Below are 26,921 nucleotides of genomic sequence, written 5' to 3' on the forward strand. Positions count from 1 at the left end.
AGTTTTAACAGCTTCACTTAGAGCTTGAGTTTAATAACAGAGTTTCAGTTTTATAAGAGCTGCAGTTATAACAGCTTTAGTTATAACAGAGCTTCAGTTATAACAGAGCTTCAGTTTTATAAGAGTTTCAGTTTTATAACAGATCTTCAGTTATAACAGCTTCGGTTTTATAACAGAGCTACAGTTATAACATCTTCAGCTATAACAGCTTCAGTTTTAAAACAGAGCTTCAGTTATAACAGCTTGAGTTTTAACAGCTTCACTTAGAGCTTGAGTTTAATAACAGAGTTTCAGTTTTATAAGAGCTGCAGTTATAACAGCTTTAGTTATAACAGAGCTTCAGTTATAACAGAGCTTCAGTTTTATAAGAGTTTCAGTTTTATAACAGATCTTCAGTTATAACAGCTTCGGTTTTATAACAGAGCTACAGTTATAACATCTTCAGCTATAACAGCTTCAGTTTTAAAACAGAGCTTCAGTTATAACAGAGCTTCAGTTTTATAACAGAGCTTCAATTATAATAGCTTCAGTTTTATAACATAGCTTCAGTTTTAACAGCTGCAATTATAACAGCTTCAGTTACAACAGCTTCAGTTTCATATCAGAACTTCAGGTATATCAGAGCTTTAGGTATATCAGAGCTTCAGGTATAACAGAGCCTGTATTCACCCCTTGTTTATTTATTGATGTTACTGTCACCCATCCCCCATAGTAAACACAAATAGCACAGGAAGTGAAATAAGAAAAAAACATGGAAATGAGCTGGAACAGGATGGGATGTCCTGCTCTGACCAAGCAGATGTTCACTGTCACATTCGCTGGACTAGTGATGTTACAGCTGGCTTTCATCTACCGTTAGGAGTTCAATTAGAGTTCCCAGCATGCATCAGGGGCATTACCTCATAAGATACTTCATTTTATGAATTGGAGGATAAACATGGGAATTTGGCTGGTATTGAACACAGTGATTTTCTTAGGACCAAATGAAAAGGTTTCAGCAGCATCTGGGTTTATTACGACACAGCTGTTTGTGCAGAAAGAGGAGCTTTTTTAGGTTGAGCTGTGCATGAGTTAAATCAGAACTCATCACTGTTAGAGTATACAAACCTTCACGGTGATGAGTTAAATCTGAACTCATCACTGTTAGAGTACACAAACCTTCACTGTGATGAGTTAAATCTGAACTCATCACTGTTAGAGTACACAAACCTTCACTGTGATGAGTTAAATCTGGGCTGAGTACTCTAACGCATCCCAACACAGCTGGATGAATTAAGCCAATCATAACACAGCTGGATGAACTAAGCCAATCACAACACAGCTGGATGAATTAAGCCAATCACAGTAGAGCTTCCTGTGAAGGCACCTGTCTGAGTGGCAGCACTTCCCCAGGAAAGGACTCAGCGTCTGCAGATGTCTGTGGCTCACACACTTCAATCACTTCAGGCTGTGTGAAATAGAGGAACTATGTCTAAAAGGGTTGGTCTGAATGTATCTGCACAAATTAAAGCAGAAACTCTGCACTTTAGCTTCACAGCCCCATTTCATTACCCACACAGATCCCAGCACAGCCTGTCTCACTGGCCTTGCTGGACTTAATGCTCACCTGACAGACCTGCTCATCACACACCTTTCAGTCGTTTAATGTTTCAGTCTGTGTTTCCACTACAGAATAGGTCATTTAAACTTCTAATAGTGTACATTCAGCTCTCCCAAGCAATCCTTAAACATGACACTGTAGCCATAAAATGTAGCCATAAAATGCCACACATCCATCTACTCCATCAGTGACAACCAGTGCTAAAAAAACAAATTACTGGAGTTCTATGGGGAATTGGCCTGTTAAACAACATTATGTAGACTGTTGGTATCTGTTTCTCCACAGATGAACTCCAGCGTTGGGACGCTTACACTCTGGCACCCTGAGGAGACTTTTATCTCTCTAAGGCCTTGCCCCTCTGCAACTGTCTGTAATCTGGGCTCGTCCTCCTCAGGCAAAAAAGCAGATGTGTGACCCTCAGAGAAGGCAGACAGCACAGTGATTCCTCCACTTTACTGTCTGCTTCTGCACTCTAAATTTAAATTCTATTTAGTAATGTAGTAAAATCCTCAGAATAATTTACTATATTATTAATTTGGAGGGAACAAGAATTATGTGGAAATAATAAATGACATATTACATTCAATAAATGACTCCTGAAAGCCCAGATGATGATGATATTATTATTATTATTATTGTTGTTGTCGTTGTTGTTGTTGTTGTTGTTGTTGTTGTTGTTGTTGTTTACATAAGATGGGTGCTTTTGCAGGTGCACCTCTCACACTGCACCTGAAACACTTTTTCCCATTTGGTTGAAGTTATTTGTCATTTTCAGTCTCACAGCCTGAGTAACATCTCCGCTCTCACTAGACGTTTTCTGGATCATTTTTATGTATTTCTGCATGTGACACAGGGCTGGCCTACCGTGTACCGCACAGGGAATTACAACCATCCTGCCAGCCACAGTTTCTATGACGGCCTCTCCGTGCGTCTTAAAGAAGGGTGCCTCTGTAATCACACACACACACACGCGCGCGCACGCACACACACACAGATCAGAGCATACAAAGCTGCGCTGAATGTCAGGGTTGGAACCAAGACATGAGAAACACTCTTTACTTCCATGAACCATGTGGGAAGCATGTATGGAGGCTTGTGGTTAAAGGTGTTAACAGGCACCTAGCACATGCAGGGCTATGTCCGCATGGTCCTCCCCGGCACTGTTGCTGGCTACGCAGGTATAGGTGCCGTTGTCAGAGTGCCGTATGGCAGGGATCCTAAGTGACCTCTCATTGCCCACGGGACGTCCGTTGTGAAACCAGCTGTGCTCTGGGGTTGGTTCTCCCTGAACCACGCATGGCAACACCACTGTCTGGCCAATCCGAGCCCTCAAAGAGGTGGGCGGAGCCTGGATCTTCGGTTTAGCTGAATAAGTTACAAATATATAAAGATATCAGTCAAACCTGGGAAATGACACAGCCTATATCATCATGTGTCACCTTCAACTAACATGAAGGGATATATAACCATCAATTAATATGCACCTTGCTGGTATGTGTACAGTTACTAATGTCATTTTTGGTATTTATCTGACACTTTTAAAAAACAACTTACAGTTCTGTCTAAACACAACTTGAGTAACTGAGGGTTAAGGGTTTTGTTTAGGAGCCCAACAGTGGAAACCTGGCAGTGGTGGGACTTGAACTGGTAAACTTCTGATTACTAGTAGAGTATGTTAACTACCGAGGTGCCACAGCCCGATATATCACATTTTATCATGTGCCATCATAAACTAACATGAACGTTATTGGTATGTGTACAGTTACTAATGGCAAGACAATGTATAAAATCACAAATTTTACACATATTTTCTTTCTAATTTCTTTTAAAGACAGAAAGATGATGTGATAAGCCTGACTGAGTTGTGGGTGACGTGATAACCCTGGTTCAGGTGTGTGTGGGTGAGTCACATGGGAAACCCTGCTCACCTTGCACGTGTAAACTGTAGGTGACAGACACGTTGCCGGCTGTATTGGTAGCAGAGCAGGTGTAGAGTTTGCTGTCGATTAGCTGTAAATCACTGATTTTCAGAGAGCCGTTGGGAAGCACCAGGAACCTGCAGATGGACAGGAGAAGAAGATAAACTCCAGAGCAGGAGAGACACAGTAACTCTGGGATCAATTCTAGCCCATTCAACCCCAGAACAGGAGCATAATTTGTAATTTGTAGTCAAGTAATTTCTGGATTTGGTTCAACTGACAAAAAGGTTTGTTGGCCTGAAACAGGAGATCAGCATAAATGAGGCAGCATGAGACCACCTGTTTTTCCTTAACTCCAGGGAGTGCTGCAACCTGTTGGTGCCTTTAAATCTGGTGCCATGACCCCATGAAACACCTTCGGTCTCCTCTGCTGTGTTGTGTTGCTTCGCATGATTTGCATGTTTAGTTATTGTGATTAAAACGTATAAGATGCCAGACAGCAGCAATGAAATTTCACAGAGAAGTGACCCGACTTCTGTGCTAGTACTGTTGGCAGGGAGGTTTTTTAAGTGTCAGATCAAATGCATTCAGCAAAGTTTAAAGTGCCAAGTTCAAGTCTGTAAAGTCATTCATTACTGATCGCTTTAAAATGTTCTCCAGTCATTCTCATGTTTGTATGTCACAGAGAATAAGTGGGAATCTCACTGGGGGGTTGTGACATCTCTGCATATGTCCACAACATTCGGATTTGACCCTGAACTAGAGTGCATACCCATCAAATGGTAAAGGATGGGGTCAGGGTTAGGGCTGAGGTCACGGTTAAAGCCAGACATACAAACACTCACACCCCACCAAACATACACACACAGACTCAAACACACCCACATAACAACATTTCCCCAACCCCCTACCAAAAAACACACACATATGTGCAACACACACACACACACATTCACACACACACACACACACACACACACACACACACACACACACACACACACACACACACACAAACACACACACAAACTCCTGCCATGAGGGATTGATGTATCTACTGTTATTCTCATCAGCCTGGAGTTGTTGACATGTAGCTTTATAGTGAAAGAGTTCCCCATAGACCAAACATTACACACTCACACACACACACACACACACACACACACACACACACACACAAATACATGTTTCTTTTTTTATCCAGGAATGCCCAACCCCTTGCTTTTCCGAAATCTTTACTGGTTCAAATGCAGACGTGACTCACAGCGAGGTCTACTCTTATAGGTCTATTCTTATAGGTCTACTCTTATAGGACTACTGTTATAGGTCTACTCTTATAGGACTACTCTTATAGGCCTACTCTTATAGGTCTACTCTTATAGGGCTACTCTTATAGGACTACTCTTATAGGACTACTCTACTCTTATAGGTCTGCTCATATAGGACTACTCTTATAGGACTACTCTACTCTTATAGGACTACTCTTATAGGACTACTCTTATAGGACTACTCTTATAGGACTACTCTACTCTTATAGGTCTACTCTTATAGGACTACTCTTATAGGGCTACTCTTATAGGACTACTCTACTCTTATAGGTCTGCTCATATAGGACTACTCTTATAGGTCTACTCTTATAGGGCTACTCTTATAGGTCTACTCTTATAGGACTACTCTACTCTTATAGGACTACTCTTATAGGACTACTCTTATAGGTCTACTCTTATAGGACTACTCTTATAGGACTACTTATAGGTCTACTCTTATAGGACTACTCTACTCTTATAGGACTACTCTTATAGAACTACTCTTATAGGACTACTCTTATAGGACTACTCTTATAGGTCTACTCTTATAGGACTACTCTTATAGGACTACTCATAGGTCTACTCTTATAGGACTACTCTACTCTTATAGGTCTACTCTTATAGGACTACTCTTATAGGTCTACTCTTATAGGACTACTCTTATGGTAGAGGGTTTGTGAGTGTGTGTTTACACGTCCTGTGGTCTATATGGTCATACCACGCTGTCATTGGAGGGATGGGCTGTCCGTTTCTGCTCCAGGACACCAGTGGGGTGGGACTTCCCTCAACTTCACAAGGCAGGATGACCTCTGACCCCAGCTCTGCCACCATCTTCACCATCTGTCCAGGCTCATCTGCACCGAGGATCCTGGGCTTGGCTGGCAAAAAGGACAGATTCACAGAGGAGAGTGTCACTCTATCCCAAGCAGCAACCGTTACTTGATGGTAGTTTTGCTTAAACCTGCTTGTAGGGTCCTTACTATAAATGGAGAGAAGAATCTCTCTGCTGGAAAAACCGGCCGAGCTGCTGGCTGTGCAGATGTAGAGGCCTGCATGGTCCAGAGTAGGTCTGCTGATAAGGAGACCACCATCAGTCTCAGGGGCTGAGGTGTCCAGAAAGACAGGCACATCACCCTGCCGAAAAGAGAGAGACCGGGAGAGAGAGCAGGGGTGAGACCGGGAGAGAGAGCAGGGGTGAAGCAGAGGACCTGAGAGACAGGTTCAGGAATAGACGTTCAGATGCAGGCCAAGCCTCCCAAAATAAACCCCTCTGATGGCTCTCTGGCTGCCACACACAAAGCATTCTGCACCTCCACACGTCCACAGCTGTCGCTGAAGCAGCTTTAGCAGGCGGCCTTTGATTTGAAAACTGCAAATCCCTGTCTGTGGTGGTCTCCAAGGATACTGGCCCTTCAGATTCCCCAAGTAAAAAAGCGTGAGTGACTCAACCCTTCCTTCATCATTACCGCAGTGCTCTAGTTATCATAGCATGTTTGTCATCAGGCTGCAGGGTCAGAGACACAAACAAACGTGTCCTACCAGTCCTGGGTCACGTGTCCTACCAGTCCTGGGTCACCTGTCCTACCAGTCCTGGGTCACCTGTCCTACCAGTCCTGGGCCACGTGTCCTACCAGTCCTGGGCCACGTGTCCTGCCAGTCCTGGGTCACGTTTCCTACCTTGGACCACACGATGGTGGGTTTAGGGACTCCGCTGGCATGACACGGCAGAGAGATGGCCACACCCTCATGGGCCACGTAGTGCACAGGGTCAGGACTGATCTGGGGAGGAACTGTGAGAAGACAGAAGGTTAGAACAGCTCACAGAACACTGGAGGTCTGGACTTCACTGGAGGTCTGGACTTCACTGGAACCCAGATTCTACATGTGATAAAGATAACTATAACACCTTTGAAATTACACTTCATATTATGATATGAAACTCTGGACCTAATACTGATACAGGAAAAAGAGTGCATTAAATGGCTACATTACAAAGCCATGAGACTAACCCAGTGCAAAAACATCAGTCTCTCTCTCTCTCTCTGTCTCTCTCTCTCAATCCCTCTTTTTCTCTCACTCATAAATGCATCATATTCCAATGAGACTTAACTCATGGTTCACTCTGCATCAGGGACATGTCTCACCATGAACCTGAAGGGTGACTGTACGGTTGGCTGATCCCACCACATTTATGGCTGTGCACACGTATGTCCCAGAATCCTCTGAGGCAGCTCGGTCCATGTGGAGACTTCCATCACTCCTGCGGAAGGTCCTTCCACCTGCCTGTATCTGTCATGGCAAATAGTCCTGTAAGGCCACAAAACGGCAGAGAACAACAAAGCAGACTCACGTCTTTAAAGGTCTGGTACCACTCACCTGTCTTCCATTGTGAGCCCAGGTTCGTTCAGGCAGAGGTATCCCCTCCAGAAGCATGCAAGGTATGGTTACGGATTCACCAACCACCGCCGTGATGGCTGATGAACCCTGAGCCAACAGGGGCGGCTCTGCTTAAGTGAACAGTAAAGTGTGACCACCTCCACAGAACTGACATTAGTGTGACCGCAATTACTCAGGTGAGACGCACAGACACACCTAAACCAGAGACAGACAGCCTGGCCTGGGCTGTGATGGAGCCAAACTGGTTTTTGGCCTCACAGACATACACACCCTCGTCATCCACCCAGACACCTGTAGCGAGAAAGAAAGAGAGAGAGAGAGAGAGAGAGAGAGAGAGAGAGAGAGAGAGAGAGAGAGAGAGAGAGAGAGAGAAAGAGAGAGAGAGCGTGAGAGAGAAAGAGAGAGAGAGAGAGAGCGTGAGAGAGAAAGAGAGAGAGAGAGCAGACACGACAGGTCACAAACATGAACCCATTGTTTGTGTTCTCTCACTAGGTTCATGAGTCATGTCAGTGAAAGTGATTTATGTAGCTAGGGTAACCATACTTCTGCTTTATCAAGATTTCGTTTATGAGTTTAGTATTCAGGAAAGTGTACCTGAGTACATCAGAACTACTGAAACTACTGAACTACTGAAACTATTTATTTATTTATTTATTTATTTATTTATTTTATACATATTCTAACTTTTATTTTGTTTTATTTAGTTAGGATTATGTGGCCATAATAGGCTTTGAAAGCAATTATTATTGATCTTTTGTGCTTGCTCAACTGTTATTGATCACCCCGCCTCCTCTTTTCACCCTTGCACAACAGCCGTTATCACAGTGTAGCTGTACAGATGTCCATGTCCGAGTCCCCAGTTAGCAAGGCAAACTCCCTAGAGCATGAGGACGACCCTAAACTTAACCTAACCCTAACCTTTAACCCTAACCTCAACCTAACCCTAACACCCCAACTCTAACTCTAACCTTAACCCTAACTCCCTAGAGCATGAGGACGACCCTAACCTTAACCTAACCCTAACCTTTAACCCTAACCTTAACCTAACCCTAGCACCCCAACTCTAACTCCCTAGGGCATGAGGATGACCCTAACCTTAACCTAACCCTAACCTTTAACCCTAATCTTAACCTAACCCTAACACCCCAACTCTAACTCTAACCTTAACCCTAACTCCCTAGAGCATGAGGACGAAACCTTGAGAGCAACCAAGACTCAAAGGGTGGGGCCCATCCTCCTCTGGCCGACAATGGACACCAGGGCACCACGACACCACGACCCTAACCTTAACATAACCATAACACCCTAACCCTTACTCTAACTCTAACCTTAACTTTAACCCTAACCCTAACACCCTAACTCTACACCTAACTCTAACCCCTAACCCTAACACCCTCACCCTAACCCTAATCCTCACCCTCACCCTAACTAACCCTAACTCTAACCCTAACCTTAACCCCAACCCTAACACCCTAACTTTAACCCTAACCCTAACTCTAACCTTAACCTTAATCCTAACTCTAACCCTAACCCCAACTCTAACGTTACCCCTAACCCCTAACTCTAACCCTAACTCTAACCTTAACCCTCACCTTAACTCTAACCCATATCCCTAATACCCCCACCCTAACCCTAATCCTCACCCTGACCTTAACCCTAACCCCTAACTCTAACCCTAACCCTATTTCTAACCCTAACCCTAACTCTAACCTTAACCTTAGCCCTACCTAACCCTAACACCCCAACTCTAACCCTAAACTTAACTCTAACCCTAACCTAAACCTAAACCCTAACCCTAACCTCTAACTCTAACCCTAACCCTATTTCTAACCCTAACCCTAGCCTTAACATTAGCCCTACCAACCCTAACACCCCAACTCTAACCCTAAACTTAACTCTAACCCTAACCATAACCCTAACCCAAGCTCTAACTCTAACTCTAACTCTAAGCAGGTTGGTCTCAGTCCACTTTCAAAAGAACTCTGGTGTGGTTTGTTTTAAGCAGGAACACGGTCCAAATGTAGGACATGATGTCACAAAATTCAGAGAACTTCCTGTTGCCGTCCTGCTTTAAGAATTTTTCCAGCATTCTGTGAGTACTGGTAAAAACACCACCAGATACTCACAAACACCACGGCCACAATTGGCCCAGTGTAGTTTTTTACTAAAGGTTTGGTTTTGCATCACCATAATTACTGGCATAACATAAACATCATAACAGCTGGCCAATCAGGATGTGACTGTATCCATATCAGTTTATTTTGATTCAATGGTAAATGTTAGTGTGAACACTAAGCAAAACAGACATACAACACAAAAATATTTCATTTTTTACTTTAGACCAGACCAAGGAAACTGAACTAGAAATACAAACACCCTTAAGGGCTATAAACTACAACATTCAGCATTTGAGAGGCATCAGAACATATGAGACAGCTCACGGGTTTGCACTCAGTACCAAGCCATAATTACCTAGTGATGACACCCTGGAATTCACTTTGGGCTTTTCTGCTTCCAGCTGAAGTCATGAATTACACACACAAAACACACAAACACACAGGCACACAAACAACCAGACACAGACACACTCACACACAAACACATAGGCACACAAAGTAAAGACACAAACACACAGACACGCAAATTACACACACTGGCACACAGATCACATACACTGCCACATTCCAGTAAGGTTGGGATGATCTGATTAAATGGCTTTTATGAGATTTTAGCAGTTCCAAAAAACACAAACCCTTGGCGGGCGACGCACGTTGTTTAAGGATGTTTCGCGGTGTTTTATTAATATCTTTGCAATAAGAGTGTAGAAATATACTTCAAACATTTGCTGAACCTCTGCAACTTTCCTTTTAAATGTGGTCGTGGGTAAGACTAAAGGGTCTATGAGAGGGCAGATATGGGTTACGATACATTTCATCCGCCTCTCACAGTGTGATTCGCGTGTTCGTGTGTCGCTCAGCTCTTAGCGTTCAGGATTGGAGAATTTGTGTGTCAATCTGTATGAAACTAACCAATAAACAATCACGAAATCACTAAGGCGTTAACTTTCCTTCAGGCGTTGTCTAGCTAGCCCTCGGCTAACCGTCCTGCGGCGGGTGAGGTAATGGCGCTCTGGGGGAGAAGCGGCGGGGGAAACGTTGCTTTACAGCCCGAGGGCTCCCTTCAGTGAAGAAGATTACGAAAATAAAACACGGCTATGGCCAAATGGGCGTTATTTTAAAATACAGTTGCAGTGGTTGAATTAGCTGCGGTCACATTTGGGCACGACGTCTGCTACTAGCTAAATGCTGTTTCTCTTAGATTTGTGAAATTGATTTCTAACACACTTGGCATGACTTTTGTTTGACAAAATTGACGGTCCATTAGTAAAGGTTTGTTATAGTTTTTGTGTGAGGGTAAGCTGGTATAGTGTGTGTGTGTATATATATATATACACATACTATAAACCAGTCTAACCTCTCTCTCTCTCTCTCTCTCTCTCTCTCTCTCTCTCTCTCTCTCTCGCTATATATATATATATATAAAATTTTTTTTCATATAGTTATTGGTTGGTCATGAGCAAAGGTATGTTTTCAAATGAAATATGATGGATTTCTAAAATTGTCCCTCATATTTTCAGCATTCTGGTCATATTTCTTTACACAGTGCTCTAGGTCAATTGTACCTCACGAGGAAGAGAGCTGATATTGTTCTGGACATTTTGATATGAAACATGGGGATCATGCTTCAAGTAAGAACCTTTAAAGTGAATTTAAAAAAATATGCAAAAACAAAATTACACTGAGTATAATCATTTAAATGTGTGTGTGTGTGTGTGTGTGTGTGCGCGCGCACATGCGCATTTCCCTGCTTTTATGAGAAGGGTCTAATCACATCTGAGTTTAGATACTTCTTAAAATACGCTCGGACAAAAATACCTGACCTAAAAGGACAACACAAGCACATGCACATATAGAGTAAGAGAACGAGAGGTAGTGAGGGAGAGAGAGAAAAAGAAAGCGAGAGGCTACTTCATCAGCCCTTTCAGATGGCTCATGTTCTTGCATCTGGGCGGATCTGCGTGAGCTCACTTGGAATGTGAAATGGTGCAGAGGACAGAGAGGCCACAGGATTGGACGACTCTCTAGGCACCTCACGGTCGTCCTGGCGACGCCACATGAGAGAAGGTGGTGGGGTACCGTGAGCTGCACATGGCAGGGTCACGTTATCCCCCACGTTAGCCGTTACGTCCTGGGGAGACTGGAAGAAGACCGGAGCAGCTGTGGAGACACGGAGAGGGAGACATTAATGAACCTGTAACGCCAGTAACACCTGTAACACCAGTAACATCTGTAACACCTGTAATGCCAGTAATGCCTGTAAACGCCAGTAACGCCTGTAACACCAGTAACGCCTGCCATTCAGTATTGACAGTGAAATCAGTGTCATCCTAATAAGCAGTAACAGGAAACATGTAATAAACCACTTTCACAAAGTTAGTAAAACATCTCGAGAAGATACTAAGAGTCTGCGTTCGTCCTCAAAAGAGGTGCTTAATAAAAAGGTTATATTCATTATAATTCTGATTATTAACAGGTCAGTAAGTACATCACAGCTGTTAAAAATTAGAAATGAAATGAAAACTCAGAGAGCGGCAGTGTGCAGTGGACGTTTCAGGACGGCTTTGCTTCAGGACAACTCCGAATCTGATCTGAAGTGTGTTTAATTCTGATTTTCTTACCTCCCACCTTCAGTAGTGCGGTGGCTGACGTGGACCCTGCTGTGTTGGATGCTTCACACGTGTACTCTCCTCCATCCTGCTCCTGCACGCTCGGCACACGCAGCACGCCCCGCTGAAGGTCCTGCTCAGTGATCAGCTCCAACCTGAGCTCCAGACGTCCTGAGGGAGACACGCTGTGAGTAATCGCAGGCCGGGACTTCAGAGGAGAAGCACGCCGCGAATGTCACGGGTGGAGCCAGAACCTTTTCTCCATGTCAGCAGGGGGGGTGGGGTGCCAGTGGCGCTGCACTCCAGAGCCGCATCCGCACCGATGAGCGCTGTCACCACTCGCTGTGCGAGCGACACGCTGGGCACCTCTGAGAAGAACAACCACACTCTGGATTACATTCAGAACGAGTCTGATTAGGGTCCCTGTGTACAGTGAGAAGTTAAAAGCTGGACAGAACTCTCTACTTATCTACTCACCTATTCATATTTATTTACTCATCCGTGTTGTTTGAAATAGGTGAGGATGCTCATTTACGGATGTAAAATTTGCATATCACAGACTTCTGTGGTAACAGTACTGCAAAGACTGATAATCCAATAAAGATGAACAAAATTGATAATCCAGTAAAGATTAACAATACTGATAATATAAAAATGGTGTACAAACTCTATATTCAGTACTACAACTCTAGTAGGGATGTGAAGTTACAGGACACTGAACACAAGACTACTAATAGCCTGTTGTTAGTAGGTTCTGTCTGTCCTATCAGTGGCCACTCAAAAATCTGTCCACATGCTACTAAGAGTTCCAGTAATGATATTCATCTTTTACTAAACCGATTATCAATCAAGTTTCTCTGTTAGTAGAATCTCCCCTTACCTTGATTCACAGCCTTCTGTTCGCATTACCAAACTCCCCCTCAGAGATTACTAATCTCTTAATACATATTACAGAACTCCCCCGCTGATTACCAAACAACCACAGACTACCAAACTCCCCTCACAGATTACCAAACTTCCCTCACAGACTATTAAACTCCCCATACAGATTACCAAACTCCCCTCACAGACTACTAAAATCCCCATACAGATTACCAAACCCACCTGCATAGGTGAGAACAGCTGACTGGGCAGCAGTGCCTACGTCATTGGCTGCCCGGCAGGTGTAGTTCCCAGCATCCTCTGGGGCAGCATCTCTAATGACTAGAGTGCCCGTCTGGGTGACAGTTGTCCTAAAACACACCACACACACCAGGACTGAACAAAAACGCTTTTGTTGTCTCTGATTACAACACACCCACTAATGCCTTCAAACATCCACCAATTATAACCAGACTTTTTGTTAATCTGTTCAAATTGCTGCCACTTGACATGTTTACTGCACTAAACCCACATAAAACTACTTTTGTTTATTTATTTTTAACCTTTATTTAACCAGGATAAGTTTTCACTGAGATTCAAAATCTCTTTCACAAGAGATATGACATATTTTGTTTCCAAATATGAAGGTAAAGATTAAAGGCTTCTACAAAAATGTGTGTGTGTGTGCCTGGGAGGGACAAACATGTTCAATGCTGTTCTGTGCTGAGTGTGTGACAGTGTGCTAAATGTGTTAAGTGTGTTGAGTGTGTTGAATACCGGCGGTGACTGGTGAGTAATTTGCTTCCATGGCTCCAAAAGACCCGAGGGGCTGGAGATCCAGACGCAGAGCAGGAAGTTTGAATCTCTGCCCCCAGGGAGAAGCTCTGAGCCTGGGGGAAGACGACAACAGTGGGGGCCTCTGTGGAGGAAACGAATCAGAGGACTCAGACATCGTCCAGGAAGTCATGGTAATACTGCTCGGAGTTACAATAACACTGCAGAGCAAGAGTGACAATACAGAGTTAGAGTAACACTACACGTCTCTGTTCATATCTGCTCTGCATTTCTCTGTCGAGGGTGAGTGGGTGGACATGCGTCTACACAGCTATGCAGCTCTAGGAGGTTCCCACTAATGGGAAACAGACAACAACAGAAGTAACGAGCAGGACCAGTTCTGCAGGGAGGGAAACTACCTAGGATCAGCAACCACACGACGGCGCGACTCTCTCCGTTGGCATTGGACGCCACGCAGTGGTATGGACCTCCATCCTGCGCTCGCACGCCGCTGACCTCCAGGGAGCCGTTTGCCAGGAATTGGAGGCCTGGGTGCGGGGTCACAGGACGTCCAGCACGGTGCCAGCTCAGGTTGTAGCGCACGGAGCCATATGTGTGGCAGGACAGGAGAGCCACACCCCCCACCACCACCGTCACATTAACAGGGGGACGCAGGACGGGAGGAGGCTCTGTAGAGGAACAGGGAGAGGGACCCACAGAGCAGATGAGCGGAGTACTGCCATGCTGCAGAACCATCAGGGAAGCACTGGAGGATCCTGTCTGAGAGAGTTTATCACCCTACACCTTCCGACTGGGGAGGAGAGTGGAGCTGCCCAAGTCTGGGGGACAGTGGAAGAAAGGAAATGAGTGTGTGTGTGTGTGTGTGTGTGTGTGTGTGTGTGTGTGTGTGTGTGTGTGTGTGGAAAACACATACCTCTGACAGTGAACTGCTTGTGTGTGTGTGTGTGTGTGTGCTTGTGGAAAACGTACCTCTGACAGTGAACTGCTTGTGTACATGTGTGTGTGTGCGCGCATGTGTGTGTGTTTGTGTGTGTGTGTGTGTGTGTGTGTGTGTGTGTGTGCTTGTGGAAAACATGTACCTCTGACAGAGAACTGCTTGTGTACATGTGTGTGTGTGTGTGTGTGTGTGTGGAAAACACGTACCTCTGACAGTGAACTGCTTGTGTGCGTGCATGTGTGTGTGTGCGTGCATGCGTGTGTTTGTGTGCGTGTGTGTGGAGAACACGTACCTCTGACAGTGAACTGCTTGTGTGCGTGTGTGTGTGTGTGTATGGGTGTGCTCGTGCGTTTGTGTGCGTGCGTGTGCATGGATGCATGCGTGTGTGTGTATGTGTGTGTACGCGTATGTGTGTGTGGAGAATATGTACCTCTGACAGTGAACTGCTTATGTGCATGTCTGTGTGTGTGTGTGTGTGTGTGTGTGTGTGTACATGCGCAAGCATGCAGGTGTGCATGTGTGCGTGCGCGCGCGTGTGTGCGCACGTGCTTGTGCGTGGAGAACATGTACCTCTTACAGTGAACTGCGTGACAGCTTGACCCATGCCTGCAGAGCTATGTGCCAGACACTCATACACTCCCTCATCTCTCCCTGATGCATGAGCAACTTCCCATGATGCTTTGCCAGAAGCCCTTCAAGTACACAGATAAAAAGCTAGAACAAAAGAGTCAGATAGACCCCCAACCCATCCTCCACTCCCACACACACACACACACACACACACACACACACACTCACTCTCACACACACACACCCACTCACTCTCACACACACACACACACACACACACTCACACACACACACATATAAAACACCACAGTCTGCACTACACACAGACATATAAAACACCACGGCCCATACCACACACACACATATAAAACACCACAGCCTGTACCACACACACACACACACACACAAAACATCACAGCCTGTACTACACACACACATATAAAACACCACAGCCTGCACTACACACACACACATATAAAACACCACAGCCTGTACTACACACACACATATAAAACACCACAGCCTGCATTACACACACACATATAAAACACCATGGCCCATGCTACACACACGCATATAAAACAGCACAGCCTGTACCACACACACACACACACGCACATACACACACATATAAACAGATCAGTAACTCCACAGCTAACACACACTTCTATCCACATGAGGAAAATAAAGGCTTTTTACTATAAAATCCATGAAGGACTTTGAAATCCAGTTAAAAGGATACTTCAAATGCTTCCACTCACTCACTCACTCACTCACTCACTCACTCACTATCTATCTATCTATCTATCTATCTATCTATCTATCTATCTATCTATCTATCTATCTATCTATAAGCACACAATATAAACACACACACATACATGTACAACAAACATACAATGCACACACAATAGTACACATACATACATATACTTCCCTATGGCAGATGAGAATGAGGTACAACAGTGAATAACACACACACACACACACAGAGAGAGAGAGAGAGAGAGAGAGAGAGAGAGAGAGAGAAAGCCTTTCATTGCACATTAGCACTTTTACATTTTACATGCAACTCAAAACAAAGTGTCTTCACCCCAGAAAACAGGCAGCCTTTGTTCATCTCTGTAACAATCATAACATACACAACCTCCACAGTTTATACACACCCAAGATTTATGAGGGTAAAGGGCGTCGCTAACTAACAGTTTACACACATGGTAGAAGGCAGAGCTGAGGTCAGAGCTGAGGTCAGAGCTAAGAGGATACCCTGAGATGCCCAGCAGATGTTCATCTCAGATTGTATCAGCAGAGAGCAAACTGTGTTTACGTTTATGTTTGTACTAGAAAACTGCAAGACAGGAGCAGCGCAAAATGGAAGGAGGAAAACGTGAGAGGACATGGACAGAACGTGAGAGGACATGGACAGAACGTGAGAAGACGTGTACAGAACGTGAGAAGACGTAGACAGAACGCGAGAAGATGTGGACAGAACGCAGGTAGATGTGGACAGACAGTGAGAAGACGTAGACTGAAAGCGAGGACACGGACAGACAGCGTGGGGCTGCCAGAGCTGAAGAGAAGAGAAGGGGAGGGCAAAGAAAATGACATGAAAACGATGGGAAGAGAGAAAACACTCACTGGTAGCTCTTCTCCTGTCCCAGGGCATTGCCATCTTTGGTGAAGGTGAGTTTGTAGGGCAGGTCGCTCTCCACAGAACACTGAATCAGGGCAGGCTGCATGTAGACGCCCACGAGCTCGGCAGGCATGCTCACCTGCGGAGCCCCTGTGGACACAGGTGGAAGTGCAGGCAGTTAGAGCAGCATTCTGGGTTATTCTCACTGCAACGTCACAACCCACCTTTGGTGCACACCAAAGACAGAAATAAAAATGCAGCCTTGTGGTTTTCTGAGGGACAGTGTTTGATTCTGCAGGACGCTTACTGGGGATGACGTTGGTGTAGGATACAGTGGACAGTCTCTGGAAATCATAGCCTTCTTCATCTTTCCCCAGCACTCTGAGGAAGAAGCTCTGTGAGGGGCTTGAAAGCTCCGGTACGGCCCACAGGCCACGTTCACCTCTGTCTGCAGGAAAAGGCACCAGAATCCTCTCCAGAGAGCGACCGCCCGCTGATACCAACTCCAGGCTGCTGACCAGGCCTGGGGGCTTCAGTCCTGAACACTTCAGCAGCACGTGTGACAGAACACCTGTAGAGACAAGTACAAACATCAACAAATGGTACACTAGATGGAGATGCTGCCATGGCAATCAGATAGATACCTTTGATTGGTCGCTCCCGGGTTTTAGAGAACTCCGTGACCGGGACACTGGAGAAGCCCGCCCTGAAGTCCAGCTTACTCACTCCAGTCACTCTGAGAGTGTGTCGCCCACTGCAGGAGATCTACACATAACGGAGGCAGGGCTTATGTGATGGACATTTCTGACTGACAGCAGGTCAAGTGTCCAGGATGACAGCAGAGTTTGGCTGAATAAGTACAAGCAGACGCACCTTCAGTGTCCAGAGTCCAGGACGAGGGTTCTTTAGGCTGACCACTCGAGCTGAGTTTGGGATGTTTAGCAGTTCTGTCAGTCCCTGCCTGTCTCCAACAGTGTGACCTAATTAAGAAATGACCGGTCAGAGGTCACAGACTTGTCCATCGCTGAAGGCTGGAAATATAGCAATGTTTATTGCATTTTACTGAGTGTCATATATGTGCATGTTCAAAAGCTGCAGTAGGGATGTTACCAAGGGGGTCTCTGAGTTCAATACGGGGGGCAGGTCCACTTAACGATACAGTCACTTCCCTGAGGCTGGGGTCAAAGGGCATGTTCCACTGGCTTTCCTGTCCAGTCTCATGGTCTGAGGAGAGGAGATGGACCTTCATGGCCTGCACTGTCTCCTCCACCCATTTCAGAACCTGAAAAACCAAAGCAAAAATAGCAGAGATCACCATAACCTCTACTCACTATACCCTCTACCCACTATACCCTCTACCCACTATACCATCTACCCACTATACCCTCTACTCACTATACCCTCTACCCACTATACCCTCTACCCACTATACCCTCTACTCACTACACACTCTACCCACTATACCCACTACGCACTATACCCTTTACCCACTATACCCTCTACTCACTATACCCTCTACCCACTATACCCTCTACTCACTATATCCTCTACCCACTATACCCTCTACTCACTATACCCTCTACTCACTACACTCTCTACCCACTATACCCACTACGCACTATACCCTTTACCCACTATACCCTCTACTCACTATACCCTCTACCCACTATACCCTCTACTCACTATATCCTCTACCCACTATACCCTCTACTCACTATACCCTCTACTCACTACACTCTCTACCCACTATACCCACTACGCACTATACCCTTTACCCACTATACCCTCTACTCACTATACCCTCTACCCACTATACCCTCTACTCACTATACCCTCTACCCACTATACTCTCTGCTTCCCATTTCAAAAGAAAGACCAGTTCCTTATCCTTAATGTACTTCTTAAGGAATCTGTTGTCTGGAGTAGCTCAGAGACATCCGTCAGCTAACAGCTCAGAGACATCCGTCATCTAACAGCCTCACTTACATCGCTCCACATCTCCCAAGGCCACAAACAGACATGGTGGGGGATTTAGAAATACTGGTTAGATTTGTATCTGTTTTTGACAAAAGACCACTGTGTCTGTGGCACATTCTAGAGGGACACCACAAACTGTGTCACAAACTGCCTCACTCTGTAAACCTAATGGGACAAGAAAGAGCAGACAGCCTGTCAGAGAGGAAATACAGGGAATTTCTGAACATGCTGGCCTTGAATTACAAACACAGAAACCATCCAGCACTTTACCAAACCCATATTAGAGCCCACACCCCTGTCGGATCCCCAACACTCCTATTAGATCCCCCACACCCCTATTAGATCCCCCAAACACTTTTCAGACCCCCAGATCCCTCAGACATTTATCAGGTGACAAAGCCTCTCAGAATGGTATGCAAGCTAAATGCTTCAGTCATACAGCTCCAAATCATTAACTATGCAAATTCAGTTAAGGATGTGATTGGTTTAGATGGCTGAGGTTTTAATTAGCAGATATGATCTCAGCATTTGGTCTGGAGGCCCTGTGCCATTTGTGGGTAAGTGTCTGGAATAAGTCATTTTCTACCATAACAAAGATATGCCAGTGTGGTCTGGCTGCACTGAGTCAGACCACACAGGCTAAAATCTAACTATCAGCAGATGTAGTCCTAAACCACTGACTCTGTCAGATGCAAGTGTAAAGCAAAATCCTTGTTCTAGTCATTCACATTAGTTAGTAACATTTCACAGTAAATTACGATGAACTCCTTATGAAGTAGCTTTTTGTGTTTCCTCTGACCTTCTTGAGAAGGGACAGTAACACTGTTTGTAGACAAACATGTCAGTGATGGCACACTAACATCACTTTAGGTTTGTGCGTATGAGACCCCTCTTCTGATAGAGTTGGTATGGTCTGATCTGTGCGTATGTATATTGACATGGAAGATGGATGTGAGGAAGAGTAGCGTTTGAGTAAAGGGATGCACTGTGTTTATTGTCAAACCTTTTTATTTCAAGAAGATTTTGGTAATAGTGATTTCTGGAGTTTATAGATAAAGGATTTTTCTGGAATTTAATTTTTGCATGTGTCATTAATTTAACAATCGAAGGAAGGGCACAGATACTGTATCCGTTATGATAACAACATATTTATATGTTTAGGCATTTGAAAGAAAACTGGGACAAACAACCTTTCACCCTTTCAACACCCTGTCTCTTCCAAGTGCTTTAACTACTTTATTTTTCTCTTTCATGCGCTGCCTCTCCCTCTCTGTCTCTCCCTCTCTCTCTCCCTCCCCCCTCTCTCTCTCCCTCTCCCTCTCTCTCTCTCTCTCTCTCTCTCTCTCTCTCTCTCTCTCTCTCTCTTTCTTTCTCCCTCCCACCTCTGAGTTTCTCTGTTGGCTGTTTCCTCCTGGATTTTACAGCTGCAAAAACTAATGAATGCCACATGTGCAGATCTCTGTCCTGGAGGGGATGTCCTGGAGGGGTTTTCTCTGTCCTGGAGGGGCTGTCCATGGTCTTCCTTCATCTGACATCCATCTAATCCCTATCTGTTTCAGATAGTGTCTGCAGAAATGTGGAGGAGATCCTGAGAGATCTCTGCATATGGACAGGCCTCTGTGTGTGTGTGTGTGTGTGTGTGTGTGTGTGTGTGTGTGTGTGTGTGTGTGTGTGTGTGTGTGTGTGTGTGTGTGTGTGTGTGTGTGTGTGTGCACGCACGTGGGCGTGTGAACTAATGCTGTGGTGTCCACAGTGTCCACACTCCAGAAGAAGGTTCTGTCTGTTGTGTCTGACTGACCAGCCCAGTTTGGGTCAAGCTGGACGCTTAACAGAACCTGCTGGACTCCTTAACAAGGTCTTGCTGTGTTTCTAAAGACATTACAAAGACAAACAGCCTTAATACCAGGGGCTGTGGGAGCTCGAATCACTATTTGAATCTCTATTTTCAACCAAAATGAGAGTTGTAAGACTCACCCTAAATGAATCGACTCAGAGGGCGTTATAAAACTATACTATCACTTAACGTTTCACTTTCTGAAACTGAGAAAAGTCATAAAAGTTTCCTAGCGTTTTTTTATATCAGCTATAAAGCGTCAGGCAGTCCAGGACAACACAGTTACTACACTCCAGAAATGTCTGGTTCACGTTCACTAAGATGAACAGTTTAATCTGCAAATCACTGGACTGATTAAAAGGAGTTTAAGCGTCTCTTCTCCACAAAGAGCAGGCTGTTCGGAGCCAGTCGGACACGGAGCAGCTGTCCTGGGGAGAGACGTCGTAATAGATCCCATCCGGGATTATTTATGGAGATAAATCCAGTTCTGCTTTTTCTCTTCTCCAAACTCCCAAAGTGCTTTATGGATTTGATTTGACTACCATGTGTTATGACCAGTAAAAGGCTCTGGTTTGAGTTCACGACTTTCTGTGGACTGTGGGTCTGAACCACCCATGTTCACAGCAGATGAAATAGATCCGTTTTGATCCGGAGGACCTGGATTACTTTGCAGAGCTGGAATCAGATGGTAGACACCTCAGAGCATGCAGAAACAAGTCAGAGTCATGTCAGGTCTGGCTGATGGTGAGAGTGTGTCTTCCTGTTAAAGGGAGTGAAACCCTAACCATAAACACTAGAAGGGAAAGGCAAACCTCGGGGGGCTTTCACACTGTGACCATGACAACACAGAGCTAGACGTTACAGAGCAGCGATCGCCGGAGATCTGAAGTTGTCCACATGAACATAGGGGTTTCTTTTAATGAAATAAAAATTTTATTAAATTACATGAAAAACAATGGAGACAGCTCAATTAGATCATTGTGTGTGTGTGTGTGTTTGTGTGTGGGTGTGCGTGTGTGTTTGCGCGTATGTTTGTGCATATGTGTGTGTGTGTGTCTGTCCTACCTCATTGACTTGCTGTTTGTCCAGGTGAAAGATCTGGCCAGAGCTTGTAGCTGCGATCTCTTCATAAACTCTGTAGCCAGGATGGGACCGGTCTCCACAGTCCCCCGTCAAAACAAACACAACCTGCACAGATAGAGAGAGAGAGCCGTAAGTCGTGTGTGTGTGTGTGTGTGTGTGTGTGTGTGTGTGTGTGTGTGTGTGTGTGTGTGTGTGTGTGTGTGTGTGTGTGTGTGTGTGAGTGAACTGAGTGAAGATCGGGGGGGTTCTATGTTAAAGGATGTAAAATTTACAAAAGTTTTTTGGCCACCTGGAGAACCTTTTAAGAAAAACAAATCATTTTAACACAGTGACTCCACACCGCAGAGCAGTAGGACGAGGGACATTTTATCATAGTTATGCACATTATAGTATGTTAATGTTTAGAAAATGCAAATATGTTAAGAACACCCAAACCACAACTGGCACTAAGGGTTGGGGTTTGGCTAACCGTACCTCTAACCATAACTCTAACTCTCGTCATAGCCCATATTTCACTGACCCACCAGTGCATGTACATTTTGAACGGGTCGGATCTGTAGCTGGTGTTGGTTCTGTACTGTCAGGTCTTACCTGAGACTGGCGCAGCTGTACCAGCTGAAGCACGTCTCGCTTCAGCCGATAGTCTTTAGCGCGGGCGTCTGTAAACACGTAGATGAAGGATCCAGGCAGGCAGAGCTCCAGGGCCTTCTTTATCGCGCCAATACTCATCTCCGGACAGTCACCGCCACCCTGGAAAAGCAGACACTGCATGTGTATGTCATTGTGTTGAGCATAAGACCCCATATAGTGTTTCATTAAATTGCGCCAAATGAAACTTTAACCTTCATCTGTTTAAAGTGTGTGTGTGTGTATGTGTGTGTGTGTGTACATGAAAATGATGAAGTCATTAAGTGCCAAGAATGTGAGATCATGTCAGATTACTTGAATCTTGGCATAACCCCTTAGATACAACAAACTATATCTGATACAAATATTCAGTACTGCACAAAGAAATGTCTAAGTGTGGCACAACTAAGTGTGATTTCTGCTGGATACATTAAGGTAAGATTGACAAGGCGCCCACCTGGACAAACAGCTCCTGGAGGTCCTTCTGGAATTTTCTGGGGTCTGTGGTTATGGACACGGGGCCAATATCTATGACACGGAGCAACACAGATCCTGGCATCAGCAAGCTTTTCCAAACCGATCATAAAACATCCCCACCACTAGGTGGCATGACACTAAATGTGTCACAGCAGCAGTTATGCTGGATAAGCCTTTGCAGATAAGTCTAAAGTGACAATCAGGTGTCTAATGTATAATAACTAAATATTTGGAACACCAAAGAGCTTCCCATCAGTAAACTAGTTATCAGTGTCACTGCACTCCAGTGTGTACAGTTGCAATAGGAAGTGACCCAGTGGCCTAATGTATAAGGCATCAGCCTTTGGAGCTGAGGTTTGTGGGTTCAAGTCCCATCTGTGTTAATGAGATTTCATGCATGCAATTCTTTAGCTTGTTTCCTGCTCTGTTATGTCTGATGGCCCACAACAGTAGTCTATTAACATACCTGCAATTTAGCACCTTAGTGCTAGCCCTAGTGTGTTAGGACTCTAGTGTTTCAGTGTGTTAGTGCTCTAGTGTTTCAGTGTATTAGCACTCCAGTGTTTCAGTGTGTTAGCGCTCTACTGTTTCGGTGTGTTAGGGTTCTAGTGTTTCAGTGTGTTAGCGCTCTAGTGTTTCGGTGTGTTAGGGCTCTACTGTTTCAGTGTGTTAGGGTTCTAGTGTTTCAGTGTGTTAGGGTTCTAGTGTTTCAGTGTGTTAGTGCTCTAGTGTTTCAGTGTGTTAGGGCTCTAGTGTTTTAGTATGTTAGTGCTCTAGTGTTTCAGTGTGTTAATGCTCTAGTGTTTCAGTGTGTTAATGCTCTAGTGTTTTAGTGTGTTAGGGCTCTAGTGTTTTAGTGTGTTAGGGCTCTAGTGTTTCAGTATGTTAGGGTTCTAGTGTTTTAGTGTGTTAGGGTTCTAGTGTTTCAGTATGTGCACTGAATCCCATTTGCTCTCCCTCATACCCTGCACACTAATCCTTCAGTGTCTTTGTTCATTAATGATCACTGAACTGAGAGACAGTGAAGACAGACAGAGAACATGTGCTGATCCCCACACAGTCAGACTCTCCTCCCAGACATGTGTACAACTGCAGCACATGTATAATTTCAGCCCAGATGTTTACTGCCATCATAATCACACCGTTCAGCGCTCTGGTCTACATCTACACTGCCCTCTCTAACATTGGGGTTAATGCCTGTGACGTCCTAGTGTTTGACACTGAGACAGATCATTCCTGCTATAAACTCAATGCCTCCAAAGACTTTAAGTTCTGCTTGTGACTCCCCAAAACACAAAACACGTTTATGCTGATTTAGTGAACTGAGAATAAAACAGAGGAAGCAGGATTTGGAGAGAACTGCTTTGTTAGTTTCCATGGTTACAGACCAAAGGGAATAGAGAGCTCAGATTAGTGACACACTGCACTTTTTATCGGTTTAACACATGATTTATAGGGTTAAGTGACAGTTTAAAGGGTTAAGTAATGGTTTATGGAGTTATCACATGGTTTATAGGGTTAAGTGACAGTTTACAGGGTTAAGTAGTGGTTTATAGAGTTAACACATGGTTTATAAAGTTAAGTAGTGGTTTATAGAGTTAACACATGGTTTATAGAGTTAAGTAGTGGTTTATAGAGTTAACACATGGTTTATAGAGTTAAGTAGTGGTTTATTGAGTTAACACATGGTTTATAGAGTTAAGTAGTGGTTTATTGAGTTAACACATGGTTTATAAAGTTAACACATAGTTTATAGGGTTAAGTAGTGGTTTATAGAGTTAACATGGTTTATAGGGATAAGCGACAGTTTACAGAGTTAAGTAGAGGTTTATGGAGTTAACACATGATTTATGGGGTTAATTGACAGTTTACAGGATTAATCCGTGGTTTATAGGGTTAACACATGGTTTCTAGAGTTATTAATCTGTGGTTTATAGAGTTAATTTGTGGTTTATAGGGTTAATCCATGGTTTATAGGGTTAACACATGGTTTATAGAGTTATTAATCTGAGGTTTATAGAGTTAATTTGTGGTTTATAGGGTTAATCCATGGTTTATAGGGTTAACGCATGGTTTCTAGAGTTATTAATCTGTGGTTTATAGAGTTAATTTGTGGTTTATAGGGTTAATCCTTAGTTTATAGGGTTAACGCATGGTTTATGGAGTTATTAATCTGTGGTTTATAGAGTTAATTTGTGGTTTATAGGGTTAATCCGTGGTTTATAGGGTTAACACATGGTTTATAGAGTTATTAATCTGTGGTTTATAGAGTTAATTTGTGGTTTATAGGGTTAATCTGTGGTTTATAGGGTTAACACATGGTTTCTAGAGTTATTAATCTGTGGTTTATAGAGTTAATTTGTGGTTTATAGGGTTAATCCATGGTTTATAGGGTTAACACATGGTTTCTAGAGTTATAGGACATAAAGGAAGTAATGTAGAACAGATAAACCTGCCTCTCTCTAGGCATCTGTTAGTCACATAGCATCTGAGAAAGCTTCCTTTCACAGATTGTAGAAACAGATGATGACACATCCCCAGGAAACGTCAGTGTGTCTCACTTGGTCTCGTCTCTTGTTGTGGTCTTGTTCTCCTGTTCGACTGTCTTTTCCTGGCAGCCCCACTAAAGTGCAGCTATCGCACCTTTCTAGCTGTCGTTAACTGTTCTGTGTTGCCTAGTTTACAAGGTCTCTAAGGAAACACCTTCTACGTGCAGGACTGGCCTGTGTTCTCCATCCCCCGTTACTCATGCCCTCTGCCAGGGGGGTTGGGCAGGCTTTTCTGGAGGCTGTGTTTGGGAGGTGGGGGTTATTGGGGTAATTACAAACTACCAAACAACATGTGGTTCCCATCACCCTGTTCAGCAGCACAGACTGATAAGAACAATATTCCATCTAAAACTGTGCAAAGGTTTCTGGTGCAAAAGCTGAGTTGAGTCTTTCACTAAAATTGTCACGTATCTTATTATCAACGCGCCCCCAGTCCTGGTCCTGGAGCTGAAGTAGCGCCCCTGTTTCAGCACATCCTATCTGAGCAGGTAAGGTCTTACTAACGTGCTGACGAGTCTACTCAGGTGTGACCTGAGCTAGGAAACAACGGGCAATGCAGTGGAAGTTCCTCGAGACGCTGTTAGGATAACACGTGAACCTGCATGCGGTCCCTGGTGACTGATCTACCCAACAGGCCATGCAGGATGATTCATATCAGTAATGAAGTAAAGCAACACATAACCAAGAAGTCACATAGAATTAGTTGTTTAAAAATGAAAATTGTGTTAGCATATTTTACTCTAAATACGTCTGCTAATAGTTTTGTGTCGTTTAAGATAAATCATGTTTGGTTTTTCTAGCCTTGTTGACATCGATCATTCATAACTACCTGGATCGTGGAAAGGTACCAAAACCAAGTTTTTGATGGGTCTCGCTCTGCGGCTTAGGGTGCGCTCCAGGATGCCCGAGGCGCCCTCGACCACCTGCTTGAGGTCGTCGTACATAGAGCCGGTAACGTCGAACACAAAAGCCAGGGTTGACGCGCCATCGCCGCCGGAGTCTCCATGCGACCGGGGGACGGCTACGTCTGTGTGCGCGCTGGAGCCCAGCGCCAGAGTCAAGAACATCCAAAACCCCGGCATGCAAAACCCCGACATCCTTCCTCTGTGGAACTTTCTCAGCGAGTCAAACAAAAGAAGCAGGAACTCATTCACAGCCTCGAGTAACTTAAACGGGAAAAAAATAATTGTGTGGAAAAATAGCTCCACAATATTTGTGTAAATGTCTATTTTTCTCTTACAATAAATCCACAAATCGAAATCACGGTCAGTAAAAGCTAGATGCCATAAGTCCCTCGCGCTCGCCCCATCTTTAAACCTGTAAACGGGACGAGTCCTTCGTAGAGTCAGGCGCGTGAAACACTGAGCGCTGGAAATAGGCTCTGGAAAGGGTGAGAAGAGGGTCTTGAGTCCTAACAACCTGGTGTGTGTGTGTGTGTGTGTGTAACTTGACCCAGCTATGACTTCCAACCCCAGCCCACATGGACTACTCCATTTTAAAACTAGAATTTTGCAAGCGCCGGTGCTTCAGTACAGTAGACGGTTGTCTCGTGTTGTGGCTCGTGGGTGTATGTCCAGGGTTATTCCGAGTCGAGGTTTGTTCTCAGCTGCTGCATTACTATTAATACAC

The 26,921-nt window shown here is 44.5% G+C and overlaps 1 protein-coding gene and 1 long non-coding RNA gene across 2 annotated transcripts in view; one reads left to right on the forward strand and one right to left on the reverse strand.

Moving 5' to 3' along the window:
- hmcn2 (hemicentin 2) overlaps positions 1 to 26,658 on the reverse strand; it is a 57,770-nt gene extending 31,112 nt beyond the window's left edge. The window contains exons 1-25 of the mRNA XM_035536166.1: positions 26,122 to 26,658; positions 22,724 to 22,794; positions 22,231 to 22,389; positions 21,622 to 21,744; positions 17,856 to 18,027; positions 17,619 to 17,725; positions 17,390 to 17,510; positions 17,053 to 17,316; positions 16,751 to 16,895; positions 15,113 to 15,234; positions 14,004 to 14,273; positions 13,588 to 13,729; positions 13,054 to 13,181; positions 12,204 to 12,317; positions 11,962 to 12,120; positions 11,312 to 11,500; positions 7,419 to 7,514; positions 7,203 to 7,330; positions 6,971 to 7,115; positions 6,504 to 6,616; positions 5,807 to 5,960; positions 5,545 to 5,704; positions 3,529 to 3,656; positions 2,720 to 2,965; positions 2,465 to 2,548 (exon numbers count right to left, since the gene is read on the reverse strand). Of these exons, the coding sequence (XP_035392059.1) occupies positions 2,465 to 2,548; positions 2,720 to 2,965; positions 3,529 to 3,656; positions 5,545 to 5,704; positions 5,807 to 5,960; positions 6,504 to 6,616; positions 6,971 to 7,115; positions 7,203 to 7,330; positions 7,419 to 7,514; positions 11,312 to 11,500; positions 11,962 to 12,120; positions 12,204 to 12,317; positions 13,054 to 13,181; positions 13,588 to 13,729; positions 14,004 to 14,273; positions 15,113 to 15,234; positions 16,751 to 16,895; positions 17,053 to 17,316; positions 17,390 to 17,510; positions 17,619 to 17,725; positions 17,856 to 18,027; positions 21,622 to 21,744; positions 22,231 to 22,389; positions 22,724 to 22,794; positions 26,122 to 26,389 (3,808 nt within the window). The 5' untranslated portion in view covers positions 26,390 to 26,658. The remainder of the gene's footprint in view (positions 1 to 2,464; positions 2,549 to 2,719; positions 2,966 to 3,528; positions 3,657 to 5,544; positions 5,705 to 5,806; positions 5,961 to 6,503; positions 6,617 to 6,970; positions 7,116 to 7,202; positions 7,331 to 7,418; positions 7,515 to 11,311; positions 11,501 to 11,961; positions 12,121 to 12,203; positions 12,318 to 13,053; positions 13,182 to 13,587; positions 13,730 to 14,003; positions 14,274 to 15,112; positions 15,235 to 16,750; positions 16,896 to 17,052; positions 17,317 to 17,389; positions 17,511 to 17,618; positions 17,726 to 17,855; positions 18,028 to 21,621; positions 21,745 to 22,230; positions 22,390 to 22,723; positions 22,795 to 26,121) is intronic.
- Positions 10,261 to 12,313, forward strand: LOC113587501. The gene is made up of 4 exons (XR_003411747.2): positions 10,261 to 10,612; positions 10,887 to 10,971; positions 11,975 to 12,136; positions 12,223 to 12,313. It is a non-coding gene; the product is annotated as an uncharacterized LOC113587501 (long non-coding RNA).
- Positions 26,659 to 26,921: the final 263 nt, after the last annotated feature.

The sequence above is a fragment of the Electrophorus electricus genome, chromosome 18, assembly GCF_013358815.1.
Source record: "Electrophorus electricus isolate fEleEle1 chromosome 18, fEleEle1.pri, whole genome shotgun sequence".
NCBI lineage: Eukaryota > Metazoa > Chordata > Actinopteri > Gymnotiformes > Gymnotidae > Electrophorus > Electrophorus electricus.